At 40.3% G+C, this 14,025-nt stretch overlaps 1 protein-coding gene across 23 annotated transcripts in view; it reads right to left on the reverse strand.

The window, feature by feature from the left end:
• The window catches only part of Ptk2 (protein tyrosine kinase 2), a 185,246-nt gene that overhangs the window by 61,867 nt on the left and 109,354 nt on the right, over window positions 1-14,025 (reverse strand). For 8 of the 23 annotated variants that reach the window (XM_040736398.1, XM_040736392.1, XM_040736375.1 and 5 more), the window contains 5 exons: window positions 10,779-10,862; window positions 9,692-9,709; window positions 4,786-4,842; window positions 3,510-3,530; window positions 2,217-2,314 (listed from right to left, as the gene is read on the reverse strand). In XM_040736398.1, the coding sequence (XP_040592332.1) occupies window positions 2,217-2,314; window positions 3,510-3,530; window positions 4,786-4,842; window positions 9,692-9,709; window positions 10,779-10,862 (278 nt within the window). The remainder of the gene's footprint in view (window positions 1-2,216; window positions 2,315-3,509; window positions 3,531-4,785; window positions 4,843-9,691; window positions 9,710-10,778; window positions 10,863-14,025) is intronic. The other 15 variants (XM_040736397.1, XM_040736396.1, XM_040736390.1 and 12 more) reach the window with 5 other exon arrangements.

The raw sequence follows: 14,025 nt of genomic DNA on the forward strand, positions 1-14,025 counted from the left end.
AAGATGTACTTATTTATTTATTTATTTATTTATTTATTTATTTAGTGTATGCGATGTTCTGTCTGCATGTATGCCTGCACACTAGAAGAGGGCACCAGATCTCATCATAAACAGTTGTGAGCCACCATGTGGGTGCTGGGAAATGAACTAGACTGAGGACATAGGATTGTCACACTTAAGATAGATTCATTTTTAAAAAGAAAATGATGGCTGGGGATGTAGCTCCAGAGTATAGCATTTTCCTAACATGCACAAGTTAGTAGATCCAAACTCTGATAACAGAAATGGAAAAAAAAAAAAAAAGGTGGTGTGAGAGATGACAGGAGGGAGTTCACCAACTCTGTGGTGTGAGCTAGGTGAGTAACAAGTCTGGAAATTTACTTATCAGGAGCTATAAAAGGGAAGGCAACCCATCTGATTTAGTAACAGAAATTCATGAGCCTCATTTTACCCTCAAAAGGCAGAGTTAAGAAAATGAAAATATAGATATAGTTTTTTTGAAACTGAAAACAGTAAGTTGGAAAAATGTATAATATAGTGTTGGAACATAGTCTAAGAATAGAGCTTTGTGAAAATTCTGAGTGCTTGTGAGAAAACTCCAAGAAAATAAGACAAGTCTTATGACTTCTGTTTCTTCAAATCACAGAATTGTTCTTGGAATGTGTTTCCGTGCTCCTCCCAGGTGTAGTAGACAAAGTTTACTTCAGCTATTGTTATTCATGTGCCTCTATGGGAAAACATGCTTTTGCCATGTGTGGCTTATCTTTGTGATTGAATACCTTACTCGTGTGATTCTTAACCCTCAGGGTAGAAAATTGTCTGATGCTCTGAATAAAGTTGGCTATTACATGAAAATTTAGTCAACCTAATTTTTAGGCCCAGCTCTCTCAGGCTCATACTGCCTATTAGAGCAGCAAACAATATATCATGTAATGCAGTTTAAGAACAGGGGAAAGGCATCAGAAGCAGAGCCTCCAACTACATGACAGGATGGACAAGGAGCATTCCCTTATGTCTGGGTAAGGGTACTTAAAAGGCAGCTATGGAGGCCCTATGGAAAAGCATCTCTCAAGTGACTATACCAAGGATGTTACAATAGCCAATTTCCTGTGCCGTCATGCTATTATCACAAGCAGCTCTGTACATCCATCAACATCCATTTTTAAAAAGTTTTTTCTTGCTCGGCGGTGGTGGCGCACGCCTTTAATCCCAGCATTTGGGAGGCAGAGGCAGGAGAACCTCTGTGAGTTCGAGACCCACCTGGTCTATGAGAGCTCGTTCCAAGACAGGCTCCAAAGCTACACAGGGGAACCCTGTCTCGAAAAACCAAACAAAACAACAAGCAAACAAACAACAACAAAAAAAACCCAAACCAAAACCCCAACCATCCAAACAAAAAAAAAAGTTTCCTCAGTAAGTATAGACTGTAATTCTAAACCATAATTTAAAAAATCATCATCTAAAAGGAAAAACCCATGAGGTACACTAGTGAAGACTGGGAGAGACTGGCTAGGAGCTGTGTGAGATAAAGAGTGCCTTGAAAAGCTGGTGGCTCAACAGCTGCTACATGAGGAAGCTCCACACACCAGTGCTCACAGCAGCACTCAATAACCAAACAGGAGAAACAACCTGTATGTTCAATAAGCAGGAATAGATAAATGGGGCTCACTGTTAATAGCACTTGCTGCTTTTCCAGGGGATCCAGCTTCAATTCCCAGCTCCCACATGGAAGCTTACAACCATCTGTAACTCTAGTTCCAGGGGATTTAACAACCTCTTTTGACCTCCTTAGGTACCAGTAAAGTACATAGTGTACATATTTACAGGCAGGCAAAACACTCATACACAAAAAAGAAATTATTTTTAAAAAGGATAAGTAAAAGGTCGTAAGAACATCTATATAAAGGAATATTATAAGGCAATGAAGAAGAGAAGACGGCATACTGTATAATTGCATTTATATGAAATATCCTCAACAGGGAAACTGAAAGGCAATCGAGAGGAAGAAAGGAGACAAGTGGCTGCCAGACAGGTGCCAGAGGCTAGAGAGGGATGTGTAGCATGAATTATATCTGCTGATAGGTTTCATGCGTTGGAGGTGAATAAAGAGTTCTAAAACTGACTGTGGTAAACTGCTGTACAATTATGTAAATACTAGTTTTATACACTTAAACAGTCAAAATCAGTCTTGATTTCTGATAGTCATAAGGACTTACTGGGCTCAGGTACACGCCTTGATGTACGTCTCCAAACTGACCTTCTCCAATGCAGCGTCCAAGTTCTATTCTTTCTCTCTGAATCTCATAATCCCTGGCTGCAAAACATGGCCCACACATAGATAAACTAGCACAGAGCTCCAGGTGTGGGCACAACAAATATATACATTCATCTAATTATCATTCATGAATACATTTTCATTTGCAGCATATCAACATAAAAATGTTTGAAAGAGTGGAACTCTCTTAAACATTGTCTTAAAGACTATCAGCAATCAGTTATGGTATTAGGGGAACTACCGAGCAATGAGTTTGACTGAAGGTAGATTTTTTTTTAGCCCATAATGTGCCTAGGAATCTCTTATTTATTTTGGTATCATATAATTTTCCAAATAATTGCTCTAAATATTGCATTATATGCTTAATTAATAATCGCTATTGGTAGGCCGGGTGGTAGCGGCACACACCTTTAATTCCAGCACTTGGGATGCAGAGACAGGCGGATCTTTGTGAGTTCGAGACCAGCCTGGTCTACAAGAGCTAGTTCCAGGACAGCCTCCAAAGCCCACAGAGAAACCCTGTCTTGAAAAACAAAACAAAACAAACAAACAAACAAAAATAGCTATTGGTTTAGGTATTAATATATGAAGGCTATAAAATTATTTACAGCAATTATTTTTTAAATAACTGAAATTTGTTAAGTATGGAAGCAACATTAAACTGTTATGAGTAAACTACATTTTAAAAGTTTAAGAGTTTTCCAATTCACTATATTCCTATCTCTAGATTATTTATAAAGCTAAAAGAGTTTAAAGAGGCAGTTTCTAGAAACTAATTTCAAAATTAGTTAACTCTTCTGAATTGAATATACCAGCACAAACAATTTGAGAGTATGTGTTCCAAAATCATGAGTTACAACAAATTCTTTAAGTAGGCTGCCGACGTACATGGAAATAAAGTATCTGCTAGGAACACAGAAAAACCAAACTCAGTTGGATTAGCTATTCCATCTTGGACTACTTCGTGCATGAGGACCCCATTCTGCATGTGTCCCAATTGCCAAAGGTTAACAGACTCCTAGGTCAGACAACTACATCTGACAGATCATTTAAGTTTTAGATAGCTTAGCTTTTCCTTCCTCTTTAAAATCGATTTAGCCAATAATTCCACAGATTTAACAGTATGAGTAAACCAATGACAAGTCTGAAAACATATTAACTGAAACTGAAACACCCGTATCACTCCATGGTGGCAATTGCAAGCAAATGCAGTTATGTCAAAGGATCCTGTTACCTTCATCTATTCCATAGCTTTCTGTATTGCAATTAAGAGAGAAAAAAAAAGTGGAAGACCTTGCTTAGAAATTGCTAGTAGCAATTAGGTTAACAACAACAAACTTGGAGAGTACATTCAATAGTGTTTACTTAACTATTTTAAGCACAGATAAATAAAAACAGAAACGAAACACACACAACAACCAAACATCTTTGGAAATTCTGGATAAGAAACATTTGTATTTCCTAGTCTATTATACAAAAACACAAATGTGGATTGTCTGAAGAAATGACTAGAGGCTAGTCAAAAGGCAAACACAAGTTGAACTGATTTTCCAAGTTGCTATTGGCAACCCAAACGTAAGTACCACATCTCAGCTCCTGCCCAGGCGTTGAAGGGACTCTTGAAAGGCAGGTGGACATGTGCAGGGAAATACAAGCTTCAGAGGCCTGCCTGTTTTCTCTTGGTTTTGGTAATGTCTCCCTAATGTATAGAAAATGCAAGGAGAACACTTTAAAAATATTCCACAAGAGTACAGAACCTACTTCTTTTGAAATACATGAAAACAGGTCATTTGAACTTCAATTAATTTTTTTTTCTAATTTTCTGAGACAGGGTTTCTCTGCCTGGTTGTCCTGGTCAAGTTAATTTTTAAGGCCTAGATGTGGAGTTCAATTACTTAATACTGACTGAATTGTACACCAGAGTGAAAATTCAAGGATTTATCCAATTTAATATATGGGGACAATATACTCCCAGGCAGGGTCTGGGGAATGCAGACTTTCCTCCACCAATAAGGTGCATAGTCACTGGGAAAAGAGTATGTTGACATTTCCAAACTGGAATAGGCCATCAAGGGGTCTGCGCTGTGCTGTCCTGCTCCCTGTAAGCTCCTCCCAGTGTGCTGCTTAGAGGGAGGGCTAGCCTCTACTGGTGAATGTCGATGAGGATAATTCAAGGAGAAAAGCAAGCCACTCGATGTGTGCGAATACACTTTTGAACTTAAAGGAATATACCACTCAATGTGACCATATGTACATTTGAACTCGAAATTATACTCATTTTCTATAAAGGCAAAATAATCAACGAGGGCTACATTATCAGAGAACCAGAAAATGAGATCACAAAAATTCCACAATTAATTGAATGAAATTATTTCTTGTATCTGCACTTCAGGCTCTGACCTTAAGCTAGGCACATAGACTTCTATCTAAAAGGTGAAAGACCGTTCTGTTAGGTGCTCAGATGACAGACGTGCTCTACAGCTTCTCATTGTGAGAAGCAGCCTACTCACTTGAGGGCATGGTGTATGTGTCTTCCTCATCAATGATCTCAGCGTAGTCATCTGTCTCTGGAAAAAAAAAAACAGACAGGTTGGGTGTACTCAAGTGCTTAGCCACTTGGCCTTTAACATAATCTCAAACAGCAGGGTTCTGTGCCCCAATCCCACATTGTACCAAAGTTCTCCACAGAACACTAGGAATCTGATTTGCTCATATGTAATTATGGAAAGAAAAGGGTCATTGTGGACCAATATATACACTTGTTTATCAGAAGGCAAACAGGCTAAAGGTCCTTGTGAAAATGAGCACTAAAACAAGCTATTTAAAATTAAAATAAAAAAGAAAAGAAAAAAAAAGAATTCAAAGGAAAGATCTGTTTAGCCTCGAGCTCTCCCTCAACACTACCAAATGCACATCTGAACACACTGGCCTGATGGGAGTTCATAAATGAGGTAAGCATCTTCAAAGTCTGGTTTGCTTCATTTATCCTGCAAGGCCAACTGTGAGCTTCTCCCCAGAGAATAGTGACCCAATTTCTGAGGAGACCACCCTGGGCTGATTTATGTCTGTCTGTCTCTCTCTTTCTCTCTCTCTCTCAATTTATCTTTTAGTGCCCTTTTACCCAGGCAAAAGATCTGATAAAAAGAGTAAGAACAAACAAACAGCATATTAAACAATTCTTTTTGAGATATGGTGGGTAAGTTCATGTTTTCACTAACTCCTTTTTGTAACAGGAGCAACTTAACCCACCATGATAATACCGGGAAAGAACACTTATGTGGAGAAAACTGTCACTGCTGAGCAATACCAGTTCTGTGAAGGCAGCTAAGTGGATTTGTCAAGCTCTCAGAGAGCTGAACGTGACACCCACACTACTGAACCCCAAGGGCTACAAAGCGCACCACTTTCACGCACTGCTGAGATCAAGAGCATACAAGTGAAAGGAGCTCCAGGAAGCACTCTTCCCAGTGGTGAGGACACTAGCCACTGCATGCACTACAACAGGGCAATCACTGCCACCAAACCTCTGAAGCTGTGGTTCTCAGCCTGTGATCATCACCCCACAGGGTCACACATCAAACTTTTATATTACAATCATAACTAGAGTAAAATTAGTTATGAATGGCTGGGGCTCACCACAACATGAAGGACTGTATTAAAGGGTTGAAGCATTAAGAAGGTTGAGAACCACTGCTCTAAAGGAAAGAATGTAGTTCTGAGTATATATGAATGTACAGTCAGCACTAAAAGAGCTTAAAAGTTAAAAAACAAACAAACAAACAAAAAACTCTGGCTGGGTTTTTCCCCATCAACAAATCAAATCTCCTAAGTCCTTGAGATGGGTAAGTATACTGTTTCCATATATTTATAAGCATTGTATATACAGAATTAAAAGCAAAATTTTGCTTTGTTTTTCTAAGACAGGGTTTCTCTGTGTACTACCATGGCTGTCCTGGAACTCACTTTGTAAACCAGGCTGGCTTCAAACTCATGTAAATCCACCTGCCTCTGCTGGGATTAAAGGCATGCACCACCACACCCAGCCTTTTAAAAACCTTTATTTATTTATTTTTTTCAAGACAAGGTTTCTCTATGTAGCCTTGGCTGTCCCGGAACTCTCTCTCTGTAGACAAGGCTGGCCTTAAACTCAGAAATCTGCCTGCCTCTACCTCTGCCTCCCGAGTGCCAGGATTAAAGGCTTGCACCACCACTGCCCAGCTTAATTTAATTTTTAAAATGTTATGTGTATGGATGTTTTGCCTGCATGTATGTCTGTGTATCATATACATGTCTGGCACTCATAGAGGCTAGAAAAGGGCATCACATCCTGGAATTGTAGTTACAAATGGTTGTGAGCCAATATTTAAGTGCTGGAAATCGAAGCTATCCTCTGGAAGAGTAGCCAGTATTAATTTCTGAGCCATATCTACAGACCCTAAAACAAAGTTATAATGAACCTGAAATGTCACCTTCTCCTCTTGCCCCCCTTCCTGGGTTCTCAGAGATCTGGCACCTTGAAGGACTGCTACTCTTTGCACTTATGTAAAACAGCCTAGATAAGAAACACAAACGAGAGGGTGGAGTAACCATGACCAAGTGGAGGAGTCTACTCCAACAGCTGAGACTATAGAAGCAACTCAGAGTGGTCTCTGCCAATTGCTTTCTTTATTCTCAAAATGTAGTAGACTTTATCACCACACCACCTATAAAATGAATGCACCAAGGCCACTGCAGCACAACATCCCGAAGAGCTGAAGATCACAGCAAGCTCATTCCAAAGCCAATCCTCTCAGGTAACTACAGTCTATGGTCTGAATGAAGGATGTGAAACAGAAGATGATTCTAATGTCCGTGACCTCAACTGAGTCTTATTATGTCCTAAAGCTCTCATGGGATCAGATTACAGTTAGTTTTGGCTTCTGCTACCATGCCTTGCTTCAAAATTTTCCTCAAATTATCCCTATTCCTTGTTCTTAGTTCCCTAATGTCATCCTTTAAGTACTGCATTAGTTTGCCCCCTATCAGAACAGGGCCTACTGGAGCAGTATCCCCATGTGTCCGCTTCTCCTCAGTATGTTCAGCACCTAGCACAGTGCCTAGCACAAGGAGCTATACGCAAGCAATGAGGATGGATAGATGGCGGCAACACACAGTGAGGACAGCGACACCGGGACTAAGGAACTGGTTAAGGGGAGGGCAGACAACACGCAGCAGAGCACTCTACACCATCAGTTTACCTGATTATGTATGCCACAGCCACACCTTCTGTGTACAAGAGAGTAGCGTGCACAAATGGGGTTACGAGGACAGCAGGCGACGGTAACAGGCACTGAGAAATGGCAGGCACTCCTGATGCTGCTGTTTATGAGAGCTATCTAAGGACCTGAAGGTAAGGAGTTCTTGTCTCCAGACCCTTTCAGTCAGTCTTCACTCAACTCAAGCCCCTCCAAGACAAGCTTATAAAATCCCCAGGAGATACCAAACTTGAAACAATTCAGAAGGCAAGAAATGGAAATGGCTTATCTATAGCAGACTAACATCAATATGAATTTTGGAAAATAATATTGCCTATCTTTCAGTTAGTCCCAAAATCACAAGAGCCTGTATATGCCAGGTATAGTGGCTCACTCCTGAAATCTCAGCAATTAGCAAGTTAAGGCAGTAGGGTCATTTAAGAATTTGAGTGTCGGGGGCTGGAGAGATGGCTCAGAGGTTAAGAGCACTGACTGCTCTTCCAGAGGTCTTGAGTTCAATTCCCAGCAACCACATGGTGGCTGACAACCATCTACAATTCAATCTGGTGTATATGTAATAAATAAATAAATCTTAAAAAAAAAAGAATTTGAGTGTCACACCTCTTCTCAAAAACCCCAAAACAGAAAAGATTTTGTTTATTTCCTAAAAAGTTATTGAGTTATATGCAAAATCTATGGAAACCTATGAGAGCTGCATGGTACTTTATGGATTGGTTTACACAGAGCATACTGCAAGAGCATAAACCAGGCAAAGTCTGTATCTTTAGTGATTGTGGAACAGTGTGATACTGGTTACACATGGTCAAGATCCCTAGGCAGCTGTGGAGGGAGAGCTGGACCCACATTTCCACTGAGATGACTGAGACAAGGTGCCTGATCTGACAGATGCTGGACAGTACTGTGAGTAGTCGCACTATCAACCTTCAGCAGAATCTTGTTCTCACACACAGACTGAGGAGGAGGGTGGGCCTCAACATGGCCCTGTGTCACAAAGCCTTGGCTCTAAGATGTCATATTATCAGCTTTTATTCTCTTTCAAAGTGTTTGGAGCCAGATGTGGTACCTCTAATTCCAGCATTTGGGAAGAAGAGGCAAGGGGATTCTCTGTGAATTCTAGGCCAGTTTGGTCTACGAAGTAGGTTCCAGGACAGCCAGGGCTACATAAAGCAGAGACCTTGTTTCAAAAAAAACAAAATAAAAACAACAAAAAGTATTTGGAACTATCCTTGTGAGATCAGGCAACCCTCTGCTTTAAGGCTATTAAAATACATGTTTGGGGACACTCAAGTTCAGAACTGTGACCTGGCAGACAATTTTGGGATTACCTGCCAAGACCACAACTCTGGCTAACTCAGTACCAGGAAACGTAAGTGTGAGGAAAGTAAACATAAATGCTTGCAATCACCCATCTGTGGTAACCACTGCTTGTCTATAGGTATCTGCATCTGTGCCTGGCAGTAATCCCCACAATGACCACTGGAGCTTTTTCTCCTGGGGAGGCAGGGTAAGCAAGCTTGTAACAGGATGAGAAAGTGAAGAAGGCCAACCCTGGAGCCCAAGGCCTACCCTTGGTCTCTGTCTGCTGGTTAATGTCTCTATCTGTGAATTGTGGGGACTGATGAGGCGCAGGAGGGCTGGCAGATAATCTAGAATCCCGGGAAACACTAAACGGAGCAGGTGCTGATACCTGACATCACAGAGCACCCCAGAAGTAAAGCTCCACAATGGCTTCAAACACCACCAGGAACATACCCTTTTCTGGAGTTAGTTACAAGCTCTCTGCAGGCTTACATCTCCATCTCAGACACATAGGAGTAACAATCTCCACTGAAGGTATTTTGTCACTCAACCATAAGGAAAAGTACAAATTTCCCTCTACTTAAACTTGTAAAACTTAATCTTCTGGAATAAATATACATTTTGTGCAGGAACAACACAAAGCAGACGAGAACCCTGACACTAAACGTAATTTAAAAATATTGTCATACATGGATAAAACAGTCATCATTCCTATTGTTAGTACTTCCCTAATTATCTCTGTTGAATGATTGTTAAAGATCACAGTCTTTCCTTTAAAATACCTCACTTATAAATTAAGTTATTGTACATGCACCACAGGATAATCTCACAGCAGTAACACAAATGTGAAAATAAATATTACCGTCCCCACTAATTTCATCTGCAGATCCAGGTGGCATGCAAAGAAAGGAGAAGTAGAAAACAGAGGGTAGGAGAGACAGGAAGGAAGGAGAGAAGAGAAGGAAACACACTATTAAAATGACAAGCAAATCAAAGCTTAAGAAAATAACAAAATCACCCCAAGGTTCATTCACAAGATAACAAAAATTGTACTAGCATGTTTACTGGAGTTGAAGCCCATTAAGCCAAATTTTAAGCTGCCAACAGATTGTATACAGTTACACAGAAGAACAGCAGAGCTTAATTACTTTCTACCACACTAGACCAAAGTAACTTGATTGCCTTTCATTGTTAAATGTTAAACAGGCTTCTACTTTCCTTAAAGACCATTTGTATCTTTTAGAAACAAGTGATAAGAATCTCATCATTACCATGTAAGTAAAAGGGTCACCAGGAGATATACCTGTGACTCCTATCTCAATGAGGTAGTAGATCTAAGTGTCATGATAGATGCAGGCCATGCCCACACCACCATGATGAAGGGCAAGTGTAGTTCTCAAGGCTCTGATGACAATTCAGCCTCCCATTTGAATAAATACAAAACTACTAATTTTCAGACATTTTTGAAAAAGTATTGTTTTAGTAATTACAACAAGATCACTGCTTCTGCAAATGGCACAGCTGCCTCATCTATGCTGCATTCCTGAGCATCTGCCTCCTACAACTCAGAATGCAGATACCCAGGAATCATATGGATCATGTCCCACACGCTACATTAGCAAATTCCTAAAGCCAGAAACAGGAAGACAGCCCTGCAGGAAAACAAGACAACAGAAATGTCACCAGGAAGTCACTTCTTGCCTTGTCATGCATTTAAAAGCCAGCAAATGGGCAACAGATCATCTAGTTAAGACAGTGGCCCAAACTGTGTCAATTATGAGACACAAAATCTGTCCCCCAAGTTATCACTTCTGGACAGTGAACAGCACACTGATATTCAGCATGGCTATAAAATGCTTGTGACAATCTAGAAGCATCTAGCTAAAGTTAGCTTTGTGAGGTGCCTTGGCTGATAGGAAAGCCTGTGCGAGTGCAGTGCAGTGCAGTACCGGTTGGAGAAGGTTCAAGGGAACAGAAGACCAAAGGGAGAAAGCGCCTAGCTTTCTTAACTTTATGTTGGCAGTGATTGACTCCTTTACAAAGAGGCAAGAAAAGAAAGAGAAAAACAGAAGTAAATTATTTCAATACAAAAAAAAAAAAAAAACCCCAACCAGCTAATTTTAAAGCTACACGTATAAAAACAAAGACAAAATTGAAATTAGACCACTGGCAAACCTTATTTCTTACTAGTATTGATTTGTAGTTAAAAAAGAATTATTTGTTTTTACTAAAGATTAACACTAAATACAAAAATAACAAATGATAAACAGCTAGGAACTTTTCCAGGTCAGTCAAGTAACAAATAACACAACTACAACAAAATTAAAAGAAAAAAACCCAACAATAACAAAAAACAAAGACTAATAGCTTAAGGATCAAAGACAATCTGTGTTTGTTTTGTGAACATTTAACATCTGTCCATAAAAATCTTAGAAAACTGTAAGAGCTTTATGAGCAATTATAGTACTCATGATCTGGAGTGTCTTAACATAAACTGGTGAGGGGGACAACCAATTACAGAAGGTGCAAACTGCCACCTTATATCCATTTGTTTGCCCATCCAAGTGCTTAAAACTTATTCGAGGGACTCCCCCTCTCTGTAAAACAGTGATGACACAGAGAAGCTACAGTATAGCAGTAGCACATATCAGAATCAAACCTTTAAGATCTATCAGACAGTGTGTGACAGTAGACAGATGCACAGGGTGCCATCAGTAATGGCAACTTGATGTGCCTGCCCATGGAGAATGAAGGTTGAGATAGTGTGGTCGTCAAGAAAACAATGAACACAGTTGTGCCCACACATAAAGAAGAGAAATGAGCTATCTCACTTCATAGGCTTCCTGGGAGCAGCCAAACATCAACAACAATGGAGAATGAGGAAGTAAACAGGGGAAGTACAGGAGGTGGGAACACAAACAGGGTCTGCAATGCACAGAACTGAAATGAGAGGCAGAGGACCAACAGAGAGAGGGAAACCACTTAGGGAATTGTGGAGGCTCAGGCACAGCTCTGCTCAGGCTTGTTGACTTCTAAGAGGAGGAGGAGCCAGGCAAGCGACATACTAAATTTGGGCTTAAGAGAACAAGAGAGGAGGTGGTGGTGGTGATGCACACCTTTAATGCCAGCATCTGGGAGGCAGAGGTTGGAGGATTTTTGTGAGTTCAAGGTCAACCTGGTCTACAAAGTGAGTTCCAGGACAGCCAAAGCTGTCACAGAGAAACCCTGTCTCAAAAAACAAAAAAACCAGCAAACACAACAAACCCCCTCCCAAAAAAATGGAGAAAGGGAGGGAAAGGGAAAGGAATACAGAAAGAACAATCGAGAGGCACAAGCTTAATTAAGCCATAAAAGGACACAGATCCCACAAGAATGGTACAAAGACTGAGGGCAAGGAGCTCAAAGACTCAGCACTGGGTCCTTGGAATAAAGAGTGGCCAGCGAGTGAGGCATCTAGCAGCCAAGAGGCACTGAGCTCTCAAGAGGATCCTGCTGGGGTTGGAGAAAGGAGGAGCCTGGGTGGGATGTCAGACTGTCCTAGTTTCATTTCTGTTATTGTGATAAAATATCCCTATGAAAGGCAATTTAGAGTAAAAGGTTTATTTTATCTCACAATTCCAGGTTACAGTCCATCACTGGAGGAAGTCAAGGCAGGAACCACTTGGGTAATACTCATATCCAGAGTCAAGAGCAAACACACAATGAACTTATGCATGCTCATACTCATTTCTGTCCAATTCAAGACAAATCTAGAAAATGCTGCTGCCACAATGGGCTTGTCTTCTCACTCCAATGAACATAATTCATACAGTTTTCCACAGAATGCCACAGGCCAACTTGATATAGATAATCTTTCTTTAAGACTTGCTTTCTAGGTGATTTCACATTGTATCAGGTGGACAAATCAAATTAACCATCACAGTCAGGGTGTGGTGATGCATTCCGGAGACAGAGTCAGGAGGGTAGCTGTGAGCTCCAGGCCAGCCAGAGTTACATAGTGAAACCCTGTCTCTAAAAGCAAACAACAAATCAAACTGGCACATGTATTAAAGCTGTTTTCCCATATCTCAAGTAGGTAAACTCTGAGTTTGTAATGTAAATTATTCCAACCAAATAAAGGAAGTATTGGCAAAAAAATTTACACACTGCCCCTTTGTGGCCAAGGCATGCATGCCAACAGCTTCCAACACTAGGTGAGCCATTCAGAGGACAGCATTACAGAGGACATATTTGAACTGTCTAGGGCTCCAACCCACTGGCCAATTTCCATTCATTCATTCATTCACTCATTCGTTCGTTCATTTGTTTGTTTATTTATCTATTTTTGGTGACAGGGTCTCATATGTGACACTGATGGCCTCTAACTTGCTATGTAGTAAGATGACCATGTGCATAAGCACACCAGTAAACAGCATCAAACATGGTTTCTGCTTGAGCTACTGCTCTAACATCCCCTGGTGATGGACTGCAACGAGTAAGCATAAGCCAAATAAACCCTTTCTTACCCTAAACTGCTTGTATTCAGGGTTTTATTATAGTAATAGAATTAAAACTAGAGCATTACAAACAAACAACAGGAGGGCCTGGCTGACAGACAGAAGAGGCAGGGAAGAAACTGAACAAGGATGTCCTGTTTCACTCTTGTCTGAAGAAAACCAACAGGTGACATGGTTTACACATTTGCTTTGGAATAATAACAGGGCTTCAGGCATGCATAAGAGCTGGAGGCAAAAGTGAAATGAAGATGGATATAAACTTCTGGCTGCTGAATCTGGGTGATGAGTTATGTGGAAAATGTTTCAAACTCTGTCCTCTCTCTTTTGTAGACACTTGACACATACCATAATAAAATACTTAAAGACATTCCTTAAATCAAAACACACCATGGAATTTGATACTATCTATCTACCGCTATGGCTTATCTTGAATCACAACGTCTGAATGTAACCTATAACGGTATTATCAACTGAGAAGCTCTCAGGTGGGATTCCTTTCAGGGTTGTCCTGTTCTTCCATGGTAGCAGTATTTGTTTGATAGTGAGATGATGCTTAGGCATCTTGCAATCTATACTGAAGTTTATTAATTACTGTTTTCATCAGTTTAGTCAGGAGGTTAAGGTTTGTTGAGTCAAGAATACTTAAATTGTACTGCCTACTCTAAAATACACACTTTTTACTTTTTTATAGAGACAAAAA

Source organism: Mesocricetus auratus, unplaced genomic scaffold (genome assembly GCF_017639785.1).
Source record: "Mesocricetus auratus isolate SY011 unplaced genomic scaffold, BCM_Maur_2.0 Super-Scaffold_100055, whole genome shotgun sequence".
NCBI lineage: Eukaryota > Metazoa > Chordata > Mammalia > Rodentia > Cricetidae > Mesocricetus > Mesocricetus auratus.